Source organism: Medicago sativa, chromosome 3 (assembly GCF_051527215.1).
Source record: "Medicago sativa cultivar Bolivia chromosome 3, Bolivia_mono, whole genome shotgun sequence".
Classification (NCBI taxonomy): domain Eukaryota; kingdom Viridiplantae; phylum Streptophyta; class Magnoliopsida; order Fabales; family Fabaceae; genus Medicago; species Medicago sativa.
The window spans coordinates 30,695,546-30,710,751 of record NC_140751.1 but is presented as its reverse complement, the minus strand read 5'-3'; the positions used below and the strand labels follow the sequence as shown (position 1 = coordinate 30,710,751).

The 15,206-nt window shown below is 33.1% G+C and overlaps 1 protein-coding gene and 2 long non-coding RNA genes across 3 annotated transcripts; 1 reads left to right on the top strand and 2 right to left on the bottom strand.

The window, feature by feature from the left end:
• Positions 1-65: 65 nt before the first annotated feature.
• LOC146937084 (uncharacterized) lies at positions 66-3,192 on the top strand. The gene is made up of 2 exons (XR_015033238.1): positions 66-540; positions 2,655-3,192. It is a non-coding gene; the product is annotated as an uncharacterized LOC146937084 (long non-coding RNA).
• Positions 3,193-3,974: 782 nt separating this feature from the next.
• LOC146937083 (uncharacterized) lies at positions 3,975-11,239 on the bottom strand. Its single transcript, XM_085749332.1, has 12 exons — positions 11,215-11,239; positions 10,014-10,111; positions 9,813-9,931; positions 7,703-7,841; positions 7,517-7,593; positions 7,140-7,166; positions 7,007-7,055; positions 6,392-6,483; positions 5,786-5,912; positions 5,570-5,640; positions 5,068-5,315; positions 3,975-4,986 (listed from the first exon to the last, which is right to left on the bottom strand). The coding sequence occupies exons 1-12, from the start codon at positions 11,237-11,239 to the stop codon at positions 4,211-4,213; spliced, it is 1,848 nt and encodes a 615-aa protein (XP_085605458.1). The 3' UTR covers positions 3,975-4,210.
• A 739-nt stretch (positions 11,240-11,978) lies between these two features.
• LOC146937082 (uncharacterized) lies at positions 11,979-14,929 on the bottom strand. Its single transcript, XR_015030839.1, has 3 exons — positions 14,622-14,929; positions 13,308-13,504; positions 11,979-12,221 (listed from the first exon to the last, which is right to left on the bottom strand). It is a non-coding gene; the product is annotated as an uncharacterized LOC146937082 (long non-coding RNA).
• Between the last annotated feature and the right edge of the window lie 277 nt (positions 14,930-15,206).

Here is a 15,206-nt window from a genome sequence, read left to right as displayed (position 1 = left end):
TTCGGTATCAAGTTTATTTGACATGAAACAAACTGAGGAAAAACCGCCATCGTATATGCAGGGTGTGGTTATCATGCATAAGGATTCCTTATGCACCCTGCATAAGTCCAACCCATTATGCACCTAGCCCACCAGAATTACTTCTTACACCCCAAAGAAAAACTGGTGAAGAAAGCAAACAAAACAAAACAAAACATCACGATCTTTTTCATCATTTTCATCCATTTCCAACTTCCACCACCGGTAACAAACTTCTACGACCGGAAACAAACTTCCATCGCCGTCTTCCGTCGCCGTCGTACTCAACAACACCGTCATTCACCACCATCTTTGTCACGACCGCATTTTTGCTAAATCATAATCATAATCTTCATCATCGCCGCAAATTTGAAATCAACATCATCACCACCGCATTTTCATCAACATCATCTTCATCTTCCGCCGCTGCAAGCATCTTCCGCCGCCGCAAGCATCTTTCACCATAACCTAGGTGATATTAAATGCGAAATCTTCTGCGATGAAGTCCCTAAAACCTCTGAGGTAAGTACTTCATTCACTTCTTTTCTGTTTCCTGAATTTTAACGGGTTCGGGTTCGGGTAAACTAAGATTATGATTGTGAACTTAGCGACTGTATCTCTTATGAATTTTGTACCCTAAGTTAAGTTAAATCACGTATTTTGCCTATTCTGTTTGGTTGATTGAAGTGTCGTAACTAACAATTAAGTTTTCTTTCAATACAGAATTTTTTAGCGCTGTGTGCGAGTGGTTACTTTGACGGGACTATATTTCACCGCAACATTAAAATTTATGCCAAAACCAATATGCTGTGTAAATGGTTTTTGGAAGTTTTACTCTGAAACCATTTTGCTGTGGAAATGGTTTCAGAGTATCTCTTGAAAAATGGGACTGAAGATTTCAAGAGATAGGTTGAGGATGTTCTCAAGAACAAAAAAGTGTTGCTAGAAGACTAGAGCATTATTAGTTTAAGTTAAGTTAGAAGACTGGAGCATTATTAGTTTAAGTTAAGTTAGTGCATTTTGTTTAAGTTAGTGCATTTTGAAAAGAACAAAAGAAGTGTTGCTAGAAGACTAGAGCATTATTAGTTTAAGTTAAGTTAGTGCATTTTGTTTTTTTTGTTAATTGTGAGTCAAGAGTTGATGAAAGTTTTGGTTTTAAGAAACAAAAAAATGTAACTCTTCATGGACGTGCATGCTTAAACTTTTACCCATCTATTTGTGTCTCTATTATAGTCCTCACAGTTATTGTTTAGTTATTTATTAGTAACATTTTATCATATTAGGGAAAAAATTGCCTATGTGTGCCTTTGTGGCAACCAGTTTTAACATGTGTAAGTAGATGTGTTAGTCTTGCCTTTCTCTTAATTTCACTTCAGATTTTTGTTATTGCATTCTTGATTTTCAATGTGTGCATCTAGGGTCTAGTTTCCTAAATAAGAGCCTTTTAGTTTTGTTTCTTAGGTCCTTTGGCAACGTTTACTTACCAAAAAGATATGGTAGAACATCAATCTTAGTAAGTGCATAATATTAGTTTTGTTTCTTACCACATTGTACGGTATACCAGAGATATTGAAATATGCTTGTGTTGGCTTCACGTCACGTTGGCAACATACAAAAGCATGTTAGCATGTTTTCATATGCATTTTTGCCGTAATTTTCATCAAACGTCATACAAAACAAACACTTAAAAATGAATGCAGTGTTAACATGTTTAAAAACCGAAAACCAACTACAAACAAATAAGTGTCCAACTAGCTCATATAGATGGGATGTGGCTCACTGTCATCCATTACATAAACCAAACATCAGTCATTCTTTTAAAAATGCTCTTCTAATTAGGGGAAAAAGTTTTTCTTCAAGTATGATAATAGTGTATATTTCTTGATTGATTTGAAAAAGCATGTTAGAGGGTAATTTCCAATTTGTAAGTGGAAGAAGGTAATCTTCAGCAGGATTAGAACCCAAACTCAAAAGTTTGGAGATCATTTGTGTGAGCGCGCGCGAGAGCAGTAGGCAGTAGCTACAATGCAATCTGCCACACTGTCATAGTATTTAGAAATCTTCATCTTGCTTATGTTATGTGTTGTGCTGTATAAATCAATGATTTTTTTCTTTTGATTTATTTCACTTAAATGGAAGTATGGATTGAGATCATTTCACTTACTTGCTCCGTCCTTATGGTCTTAAAATATCAGCTGAGACAATATTTTCCTGCACTGTGTTTGTGATTTGAGTTTGAGCTCTATTGGTCCATCTCTGCTAGCTATATATGTGCTCTGACCAAAATCAATGGTTGTTTTATTTCAATGGTTTTTCCGCATTTCACTTACTTGCTCCGTCCTTACGACACTAATATATTTGGTTTTATTGTATGTGTGTGTGAATTATTTTGAATATAACAAAAAATTCATTATTGTTATTTTTGTTAGGAAAAAACAAACAAGAGCCAGAAATATAAGTGAAAATAAGACGTAATATGGACATAGAGATTTAGAAGTCATACACCACAATGCACTTTGTTAGAACTTTGTTAAACTCTAAAAACTATGCAAAAACCATTGTGCTGTGGAAATGGTTTTGGTCAGTTGTACTCCAAAACCATTAGATGTATTTAATGGTCTTCTTTGATCATGCAGGTGAAAAAAACTAAAGAGCTAGAGCCATTGTCATCATTCAGTTTTGGGCTAACACAAATGGAGGAGGAGGAAAGGAATGACACAGCTTCATCATCTGATGGTGGTAAAAATAAGGAGCAGAAAACAAGAAAGTCTAAGGGTAAAGAAAAGAAGCATCAAAAAAAGAAACAACAAAATGTTGCACAAGATTCTGATGAAGGTAGTTTAGATGATGAAAATTATGGGAAGAATGGCAAGGCTGCAAAAACTATGGATTTGAGAATTGGAATCTGTTCATCAATATTAAGCGACTCAAGCAATTGCAAAAAGAAACTATGTGGAGAAGGCAGCAACTTCATACTATGAAGAATTGATTCAAAAGCTAGCATGTTAATGTTTTTTTTATTGAATTTCTGGATTTCTAGATTAGTGTTAAGTTTCTTGTTAATGTTTGTATCAAGTTTATGAATTTCTGGATTTGTATCAAGTTTATGGTGAAACAAACTTAGGGGTATGGAATACTGAAACATTAAGTATGGTTTAATGGTTTTGATAGTTAGGAGTGTCTTTTTATAGTATCTATCATATTATATTGTTCATCTTATTTAATTTTTGGCCCAATAATGTTCAATTTAATTTAATTTTACTAAAATTAGGGGTATGGAATACTGAAACCATAAGTATGGTTAAATGGTTTTGATAGTGTTCTATGTGAAACCAAAATAACTGCCTAATGGTTTTAAATGAAATTATTAATTTGTTTTAAACAATTTATCTTCTAGAAAAAGAAAACATACTTTTGCTTTATTTTATGTTTGTTTTTCGTGTTAAACCTCTCGAATTTCTACGAAAAGTGACATAATCAGTTGGTTGTGTCTTTTTATAGTATCTATCATAGTATACTGTTCATTTTATTTAATTTTTGGCCCAATAATGTTCAATTTTATTAAAATTAGTTTTCAAAGTAACCACTTAATAGTACACATTTTGATAGTTTTCAATGTGAAACCAAAATAATTGTCTAATGGTTTTGTAATAAAAAAAATGTGATAACATTAAAATCATTATTAAGTAACCACTTAATAGTACACACTTATAACCTATTAAATAATTGTCAAATGGTAAATAAAATAAAATAAACTAATTATCTTAGTTTTAAATAAAAACTATTACTGAAACCATAAGTATGGTTCAATGGTTTTGATAGTGTTCTATGCGAAACCAAACTAACCGTCTAATGGTTTTGTAACAACCTATAATCATGAATACGTAACAACAAAGAATGTGAATGTTATAATTTCCAATAACAAGTGCTCCACAACAAGTGCTCCTAAAAGAATAGTGAAAATCATTATTTATAAATGGTTTTAAATAAAAACTATTGTTGAAACCATACGTATGGTTTAATGGTTTTCATAGTGTTCTTTGTGAAACCAAACTAATTGTCTAATGGTTTTGTAACTATAAGCATCAATATCAAAATAAAGAATGTTATAAAGAATGTGAAATGTATAATTTTCATTACAACCACCAGATGCATAATTCCCTTTAGGATCATGTCCAGCAACCCCAAATGATTACTGCAAATCAGAGGTTTTATTCAAGGAATCATTTTGTCTGGCAAAGGAAAACCTGGACTGATTATTGTCTTGGATTTTGCGCAAAGCAGGTGCTTTGAAGGATGTGTATGGCTCATCACTTTTATCCAACAACTTAACTATTGAATCTTCCCATGCATCTAGTTCCAAAGACAAAATGTTAGATATAATGTTGTTTTCGCCGACGTCCGAAGAAACCTTGTTATCAACATCTGAACCAGTACCCTCACTCTTCACGATCTTCTCTAATCCTGCCCCCAAGGGTTCAGTAAAATATTCAGAAGGCTTCCCCAAATGATTCTGGTTACAAATTTGATTTTCCTGCTTCAGATGATGGCTTGATTGGCTTAGATTCTGAGGACATTGAGGTGAATAATGCCTGGATGCTAAATTATCGCTGCCTTTGCCGTGTTGTTGTTGATCACATTCTTTGTTTAGCATATCATCCACAATTATATCTTCCCAAAAGGCTGGTGTGGTTGAATGATCTTTACAATACTCATTATCTTGATGCAAATGCTTCCCTAAAGAGGAATTGGTCGAGTTAGGAGTAAAAAGTATTCTGTCCGAATCCCAAGTGAAATATGAATCTTCAAGATGACTGTTGATGCTAACAGATGATAACTCCGAACATGAGCCATGCACATCCCGATTTGAAACTGCCTTGTTAGTATTCAAATCATGTGGTGCGCTGATCTCCAGGAAGCTTGTACTCACAGAAGGTACAACCTTTTCTTGACCAAGGCCCACGGAAGCTGCTGAATAAGTTTCACAGTTAGACAAAATAATGCCAGAAAGTTTCATCACAGTAACCTCATTGATAACAATTGACTCACATGTTTGCAAATTTCCACCAATGTGATGTTTGTTCAACTCTGAAGGTACAGATACACTATTGGTGGAATGCACGTCAGAGCTGTCTTTTACTTCCCCTGATTTTTTTTGTATCAAGTATAGACCTTTCGGTGCAAGCAACCCCGTTTGGGAATCAATAGATGCTTCAATCTTTCTATTGACTAGATTACCAGCACGTGATGAAGATGAACTAGTATCCTTTGAAAGACTGCCAGATACACACCTTGCCCTAGTACAATATACCAAAAAGTCAGCGTTCACACTAAAAAAATATGCTAGAAGTGGATTATGTTATTTCATGGTGGCAAGCTAAACTGCCATAAAAATATAGCTGGTGACGCAACCTAAAGCAGAAGCATGCGGCTACTACACTATTTTTTTAAAGAAAAAACTGTAGATGCTGTGACCACCATGAAAATAGCAGCCGTACTGCCATGCAAAACAAATTAATGCGATCATACCAAACATTCATAAATCCATTACCAAGAGTTGGCTGCAGGAAGTGCTGTTGAATTGGCAGCTCCATTGCTTGAACATGATTCTTTAATCTGGTTCTTAATTGTCAAGATGGATAACAGACAAGTGAGTTAAATAAAATTATCAGTTCACTGCCTAAAAAACAAAATAGTAGAAAATTGAAGTATCATATCTCCCATAATAAATAAGTTTACCACAGAAGTAATGTTCATTAATACTTACATCTAAAGAGCTTTTGGACACTACTTTGGTGGCTGATGATACATGTTTAAGATCATCTGGTGGTGGAGGTAAAACACTCCCTGAAGGACGATTCAAATTATTTGTAGCACCAATGATTTGTAGGACCCTACTCTTTTAACACACAAAAGACAAAACCAAAACTACAATCAAAGAAGATATAACTATCAACATAAACATAGAATAGCATACTAAAAAAATAAGAGTATGTCTAACTAGAAGGAAGAGAATGCAATCCAAGACAAATAAAAAGAGGTCATACAGAAGGAAGGTAAAAATACTAATGAACCATGACATACCCATACTTGTTTGACATATTTGTGGAAATTATGGAGAAACCTAAGACTATGTTATGCAAGATGCAGGTTTTTTTTTACGATATGAAAATTGAAAGCAATCAAACTTAAGAGGATCCAACACCAGAGAAGTAAAAAGACATTGATGTGTAACCATTAAAATTTGAACTACCAAATGAATAAACAATATGGTCAAAAGACAACTAGCTGAGGTTTATATAGGCACGATAGCAAATTCAAAAGTTCAATCAAAATGGAGAGACAGTGTACATGAGTTGAGAACCAATCATACCTTGCAAATGCTAATACTAATTCATCTTTGGTAAAGCTATCTTCGTGAGCACCATGATCATGTAGATACAAACAGTCTCTATTGCTGCAAGGCTGGACCAGCAAGATAATTTATATAGTATGTGAGGAACCTATTACTATGGTCTATATTAGGATACAGCAGAAAGGAAAACAAGGAGAATTGAATAATTAAGTAGCAGATTGCATGGGAAACAACCAAGATACGCCTAGTGATTTACGTAAGGAAATAATTTAGTGGTTCAGGCGACAAAACAAAAAGGGAATCCAGGCTGGGGACATAGTTGACCTCTATATCTAAATAAAAAAAATGAGTTAGGGTGAAGAAAAAGACTGAAAATGAGTAGTCCTACAAGTCGGTAAAGCAGAGTGAAGGGTTCATCAAATACCTTGTGTTATCTTTTCAGTTTTAGTCATTAAAACTCTTGTAAATCTACGATTTTGGCACTGCTTCCTACTGGTACAAGAATTATTTCCGGAATAATACTATAGATATACCCATTCTACAAAGTTTAATCCAGTTTCTAACATAGTAGCACAAAGATGTAGGTATGTGTGATAAAATATTCATAAATTCAGTTTGTAGTGTCTATTTTACCACATTTCTGAGCCATGCATGACAATACTTTGTGGTTCCAAAACAAGCCCTGCAAATGAAAATAACCACCCGTCATCACAGAATCATGAAAACCTCGCAAGTTAACAACCCAATCAAAATGGTATATCCTTACCTCAATGATCTACCTTCTAGTACAAAAAAATGAACGGATTGAATACATCAAACTGCTTCAGATTCTTTTGAGTAAGTTATATACCTAAAGATAAGAAAATTAAATCAACGAATGCAAAACAGCCAAGGAATAAATTCCAACCTTCAAATGATAATTAGGTAGAGAAAATAATGACATAAACAAGGGAAAGACTATAATTTCCTACTTGAACAACACTTTGGTGATTGCTTTAAAGACATTCATAACAACTTACACACAACAGAATCACGAGATGGCAAGAATGTTAAACCGCAAATTCAAAATTCCTAAAAATTATGAATCCAAAATTCAAATTCAAAACTCTGAAAACCAAAAAAATTAGGGGAAAACGAAATTACCGAAGTGCAACGGTTCCAGGACGGTAACGGTGAGGTTTTTTGACTCCTCCAGTAGTAGGAGCAGATTTCCTAGCAGCCTGAACGAAAAAGCAATGAAATCAATCGAAAAATTCGAATCGAAGAAAACGAAACCCTAACATGGAGAAAACGGAAAACAAATCAGTTACGGCGGTGAACGGTGGGTACCTTAGTGGCGAGCTGCTTCCTTGGAGTCGGCGCAATCCAGCCGTGAATCAACCGGAAAACGACGTCGGAGTTACGGTGGCGCGCGAGCAAGGTTGAGTCGTATGAGGTAGGAGAAGATTGTGGGGACTGATTGTGGGGTCTGAGGTGAGAACCATAAGATTATTACAAGTGTCCAATTATCTGATGGTTGTGATTAACTTATGCATGGTGCATAAGTTATGACTTATGCACCATAACTTTTGCCGTATATGCAGAGTCTGTTTCGCTCAACTCCTAGTTGGGGATCCTAATTCCCAGTGACAAACGTCAATTAGATGATCCTTTTTCTACTTTAGTCTCTTCTTCTCGTTAACAATTGACACACCGTTAAGCACACTTATGTCTATTCTAACTATTCGATGAAATTCTCCACTTAACTTTTGTAACTTTCACTTAACCTCGATAAATCACTATGTATATTCTTTTTTACTTTTAATGTTTTTTTTTGTTCAAAAAATAACTTTTAAATTTTTATAAATTATTTTCCCTCAAAAAATATAAATTATTTGTTCTATTTATATGTTATCTTTAAATTTAAAGATTATATTAACTATATTTTGTTGTCAATTATTGGACGCGTATTTTATTAATTATATTATATCATTCAAGTCTTTTTAGGTCCTGATGATCCGATTCAAATGAAAATGAGACTTTGATAATCCGTAGTTTGACTGGGAGGTAAGTAACGTCTGATCAATAATTGTTTTATATCCAAAAATCAAATTTAATTTCTTCAGAACAATTCATTCTTGGTGGAGCTCATTAACCATTTGAGTCAAATTACAGTTATATTTATTATTGAAGTCTAGTATAAGTGATAAGTGATTGGTGTAGTGTGTGTTATATATTATGTATCCGGCGGTTCCTATTTTTAAGTCATACTCAAAAAAATAATTTTACATTCACATTAATTATAAGAGACATGAATCAGTACTAGAACCATGACCCGTGCTGACGCACGGGTCTTATTTTCATGTAGAAACTCGCAATGTTACCTAAGCCAATATTATACTATAGAAAAATAACCATGACCCGTGCTGACGTACGTGTCTTATTTTCATGTAGAAACTCACAATGTTACCTAAGTCAATATTATACCATAGAAGAATAAGTCATAATAGTTAATGTACAATTGATTGAGTGTTATTTTATTTCCATTATGCAAACCATATGGTTTTCTTTTAATATGCAAAATGTTATGTTTTTTTTCTTTCTATGCAACCATGTGGCCTCCATTTCTTTAAGAAATTTTCAACCATATGGTTTTAATGCTAGTCAATATACAATTGATTGCGTGTTATTTTATTTCCTTTATACAATAATGCTAGTTAATGTACAATTGATTGGGTGTTATTTTATTTCCATTATGCAAACCGTGTGGTTTTCTTTTAATAGGCAAAATGTGCTGTTTTTTTTATATGCAACCGTGTGGCCTCCTTTTTTTTTTAAAGAAATTTTCAACCATGTGGTTTTAATGCTAGTTAATATACAATTGATTGTGTGTTATTTTATTTTCATTATACAATAATGCTAGTTAATGTACAATTGATTGTGTGTTATTTTATTTCCATTATGCAAACCGTGTGGTTTTCTTTTAATATGCAAAAGGTGCTGCTTTTTTTTATATGCAACCGTGTGACCGCTTTTGTTTTTAAAAGAAATTTCCAATTGTGCGGTTTTAATGCTAATCAATATACAATTGATTGTGACTTATTTTATTTCCATTATACAATTTTGTACGTAATTCACGGGTCTAATTTGGGATGACAATTAATACAGCAATCATGTGTTATTCTATTTCAAAAATTAAAATAATATGCAATCGTGTTATAAATGACAGTTACTACAGCCTGTAATGAAATGACTTTATGGCGTGTATTAAAGGTGAGGAGGTCAAGCGTCGACATAAATGCTTTAGAATGAGCGGGAAAATGTTGGCTTTAGGGTTAGGGTTAGGGTTAGCTTGACCTGACAAGCTTTAGTTAGTAAGATGTGAAAGAACTATATGCACCCAAGCTGATCCCAAAAAAATCACGCAAGGATTTCCATCCCTTTGGAGAAATACACAGACCCATCAATTCTTTCAACCAACACCTCAAACTGATTGCTCTTTGCATCAATCATAGTTGCAAATCGTTGAACTTGGTCCCCAAAGTCGTTCGTGAACATGTTCGGTAGCATAACAACCCCCTGATGCAACAAAAAAACGATTAGAACCATTACAGATAACAAAAAAAAAAAAATGAAACATGTCAGACAAAATTATCTTCACCTCTTCAACATCATACTCGACTATGTACGTCCTAAACTTCACACAATACTTGTTGACAACACTTTCAAAGGATGAAGCTGAATTTTTGAACAAAGGACCTGCAACATCATAAAGGTTTAAAAAATAGGAAAAAAAATGTTAAAACACGTCGTAATTGTGAGAAAAAATAACCGTAGCACCTGTCAAGCACTGATAGGACAACAGAGTTTCAATACAATGACCCTCTATTGGAATCAATGATAGAATAATGGAAGGAGAAAGGAGATTGATTTTATAGACTGATTTTAATATGCAAACCGTGTGGTTTTTTTTTTAACTTGCAAACGATGCTGTTTTTTTCAATATGCAACCGTGTGACCTTTTTTTTCAAAGAAAATTTCAACTGTGTGATTTTAATGCTAGTTAATGTACAATTGATTGGATGTTATTTTATTTCCATTATGCAAACCGTGTGACCTCCTTTTTTTTTTAAGAAATTTTCAACCATGTGGTTTTAATTCTAGTTAATATACAATTGATTGTGTGTTATTTTATTTCCATTATACAATAATGCTAGTTAATGTACAATTGATTGGGTGTTATTTTATTTCCATTATGCAAACCGTGTGGTTTTCTTTTAATAGGCAAAAGGTGCTGTTTTTTTTTATATGCACCCGTGTGGCCTTCCTTTTTTTTTTTTTAAAGAAATTTTCAATCATGTGGTTTTAATGCTAGTTAATATACAATTGATTGTGTGTTATTTTATTTCGATTATACAATAATGCTAGTTAATGTACAATTGATTGTGTGTTATTTTATTTCCATTATGCAAACCCTGTGGTTTTCTTTTAATATGTAAAAGGTGCTGTTTTTTTATATGCAACCGTGTGGCCTCTTGTTTTTAAAAGAAATTTTCAACCGTGTGGTTTTAATGCTAATCAATATACAATTGATTGTGTCTTATTTTATTTCCATTATACAATTTTGTACGTAATTTACGGGTCTAATTTGTGATGGCAATTAATACAACAATCGTGTGTTATTCTATTTCAAAAATTAAAATAATATGCAATCGTGTTATAAATGGCAGTTACTACAACCTGTAATGAAATGACTTTATGGCGTGTATTAAAGTGGGGGTGTCAAGCGTCGACATAAATGCTTTAGAATAAGCGGGAAAATTCTGGCTTTAGGGTTAGGGTTAGGGTTAGCTTGACCTGACAAGTTTTAGTAAGTAAGATTTCCATTATGAAAACCCTGTGGTTTTCTTTTAATATGCAAAAGGTGTTGTTTCTTTTATATGCAACTGTGTGGCCTCTTTTGTTTTTAAAAGAAATTTTCAACTGTATGGTTTTAATGCTAATCAATATACACTACAAGAAAAAAGGCTTTTGACAGCGACATATGTCGTTGAGAAAAATGCAAAGTTGCTGCGAAATGTGCTTTTCCCAGCGAAAAAAATATCGCTGCATGTCGTTGGCATAAGTGCTGTTGCGAAAAGTTTTGCAACGACATTTGATGTCGCTGTGAAAACTAATGTTTTTGCAACGACAATTATTGTTGACATATGTCACATGTCACAATGACTATATTCGTTGCGATAAAGTATTTTCCTCAACAACTAAAGTTGTTGTGATAAGTTGTTTTTTGTCAACAATACAAGTTGCTGCTATTTTTTATTGTCACAATGACTATTTGTTGCGATAAAGTATTTTCCTCAACAACTAAATTTGTTGCGAGAAGTTGTTTTTTGTCAATAGTACAAATTGCTGCTATTTTCTATCAATCGCCACAACCAGAGTAGTTGGTATAAATTACATTTCCCAACAACTTATGTCATTTAATAAAAATGATTATTTTTTAACTTTTATTTTCTAATAAAATCAGTATCAATCACATTTGTAATTTAAATTGTCATAACTATTCAAAATTACATTAGAATATAAGAAACAATATTTTTAATGTAAAAAATGGTCAAGTTTAACATACCTGCAAAGTACTATAACATTAAAAATATAAAATGCCATAAATTATCCTTCTTAACACAAAAAAAAACTAATAATCATAAATGGTTTTCTCAGAAAAAAAAAGAAAAACTAACAATTCCAAAAATTAACAAATATAACAAATAAAATTGTGGCTCCAGCCAGCAACAATATTAATTCTTCTTTTTTGTAGCTTGTCTTAGAATCTTTCTTTGTGAAGCAGTTGAATCATCCTTACTTTGACCTGCAATTTCAACAAAATCGAATTAATATTTAATGTGACTTTTTCTATACAATTAATGGATGGAAGAAAAATAGAAAACAAATATCATCAAGCCTATGTTTCAAATGTGTCTGTCAAATTCGTAAAACCCAAAAAACAATAGCAAGATGTTGAAGCATTAATCTACCAATTTTAGCATATATTCAAACCGCGTCTCTTAAGCAAATCCAAACTTAAACTCATACAATGGCCAAACTCAACGAGACAAAGATTGTGGACATGAGCCCTAATAATAACGAAAACAACGGCCAAAACCAACAGCAAAAATCCACACCAAAAGCTTCCCCAAGCTGTCACACAACCGAAAACAAAAAACAGCAGCACCAAGGGCGTGCAACAGCTAACACAGCCACACCAATAGCATTTTTTTTAATCAGCAAATATTATTGGCAGAGGAAGGTAAAAGAACTACCAACACTCGCAACCGAAAACATACAAAGGCGCTGAAACAAGGCGAAACACCTAGAGGCCAAACCAACCCAAAGGTCATGCCAAACCCACCTATACAAGGGAAATGTGCCTACACCACATCACTACCCTGCCAAAACAGACAACAACCAATACAATAGGAACATAACTAGCCTAAGCTTGCTATAACCAAACTAACTAGCCCAAAAACCTCTATGGCTGGTGTGCTTTAAGGTCTAACAAACAGCAGCACACAAACAGAACCACTGCACAAACAGCAGCCGAACTCTCACACCAGAAAACAGGAAACACCAGTAAGTTTGGATTATTAACCAATTGCAAAAACGAATTCTCAATTAGAATATCCTCACAAATGCATTAAGCCGTGTCTCCACCAATCCATCTCAACTTGAAATAAAATTTGGACTAAATTGTATGCTAAAAGTAAAGAAAAATTACTTCAATTTCTCTGAAGTCATGTTATTACCCTTATGAACAAGTTCGGACATTATATTAAGTGCACTAGAAAATTGTCCACCGATACCCTATAAAAATATTCAAAATAACACCCCAACCAGAGCTCATGTGACTTACAATCAAAACATAAGTGCTGTTGACTATGATTATTTATATACTTACTTGGAAATTCATCATTTGACTAAACATCTTTGCCATTTTTTCCTCAAATTGTTTCTCCATCTTTTCTCCTAGTTGCCTTTGACTCTCTTCAAATTTTGCCGTCATTTCTTCCCTCATGTTTCGCTCCTTTTCGAGTTGAGTCTCTACTTCTTTTAACTTCATCTCTATATCTTGTCTTTTTTGACGCCTAGAACAACCTATTTACAAGTGTACCTTAATTCTAGAACAACCTATATTATCTATTATGCACTACAACTAGGCTAGAGAAGAACAAAGGAAATGGGTCTAATACACATAACTTAGTTGAACTTTACATGAAACAGCAGAATTTTCCACCAAACTTTCATTTTCATGAAGAAACCAAATTGTTTTGAAATCAAATTGTAAAATTTTCACGAAGAAAACAACTTAAAAATGAGATGAGAACCTCTCTTGAAATGTGTGTTGTTAGAAAATCCATTCTTTAGTAACCCAAAATCACATGGACCAAAGAAGTAATTAAGTTTTCTTGAAAATAAAATAGCATACAAAAGCATCATAATTGTCAAGAACATTTCAACTATATTGACATCCATTATACTACATAGAATCATCTACAACATAAACATATTAAAAGTAAAAAAAAGTCAAATGAAAACAAAAAATGGGGGCTATATCGGTGCAAAGAAAACATCAAATGAATCTAAAATTAGAGACACCTACTCTATCTTAAAAAAGTCACTACTAATACAATATCTTATTTATTGATGTTTTGATTGTATAAAAGTCACTACTAATACAATATCTTATTTATTGATGTTTTGATTGTATTAAAGCAAAAAAAAAAGAATTTATCTACTAACTATGTATTTGTATGCAGGTAATTGGAGTTGGTTATACATAACTTAGTCTGAACTTGACTCATCATGAAACAGCAGAATTTTCCACCAAAGTCTCAATTTCATGAAGAAACCAAATTGTTTGAAATCAAATTGTAAAATTTCCGTGAAGAAACCAACTTAAAAATGAGATGAGAACTGGGAACCTCTCTTGAAATGTGTCTGTGTGTGTTAGAAAATCCATTCTTAGTAACCCAAAATCACCAAATCATATTCCCACATCCATTCATGTTCCTAATTCTTCCCCTTTTAGCAACATTCACAGTCAAACAAAAATAACCCTAGATTTTGATTGAGAGAGAAAGCCATCGGAAATAAATCATTGACAAATCCCAAAAACAAGACATTCATGCAATCAAACATTTTACCAAAATTGATCAAAGGAAAAACGTAGCATATAAACGAACGGGAAGAAATTCGAATTTTGAATACTTACCTGGGGAAGAAATTCGAATTCTGAATGTGAAAGAAAATCGAATGAGAACTATGAATCTGCAAGAAATTGAAAGAGATTTGGATGCTAATTGAAAGAGATCTGCATCTGCAAAAGACTTTAGCGTTGCTTGGTCACTGTCGTTACCTCCATTGTGCAAAGATTCTTGTTTTTACTCAAGAAACTGTAGTGGGTATATGTTTGGAGTAGGAGGAGATAATGGGTATCAGTTACTCAAGAGTTAAGAGAAAGTGCTCAACCAAAGTTATTTTAGCGCTAAACCAATGCCGCCAATTTTTCATGAAAATTATAATTCCATTAAGTTTTTTTCTTTTTAAAATAAGTATATGGTTAGGTGCTTAAAAAGTATATGGGACACTTGTTAACATTTCTCATAGCCTCGGGACACTGGTTAACTTGCTGAATTTTTTAAAGGAACTATAAATATAATTTAAGATATTTACAGGGAGCAAATCTTAACCTCCTCTAAAAAAAAACCTACTTAACCATTTTTTATTTAAGATATTTAAAGGAACTATAAATAGAATTTAATATATTTGTTTTTTTAAGGACCCAAATTAAAATAAA

What these genes read in the sequence shown, in the direction of transcription:
- LOC146937083 (XM_085749332.1), bottom strand. Translation starts at nt 11,239, where the DNA reads ATGGAAATCTTACTTACTAAAACTT. An exon ending in TTAGTATTAGCATTTGCAAG is followed by an intron (nt 5,913 to 6,391) that starts GTATGATTGGTT and finishes TTAAAAGAGTAG; the next exon opens with GGTCCTACAAATCATTGGTG. An exon ending in CTTCCTGCAGCCAACTCTTG is followed by an intron (nt 5,316 to 5,569) that starts GTAATGGATTTA and finishes ATATTGTACTAG; the next exon opens with GGCAAGGTGTGTATCTGGCA.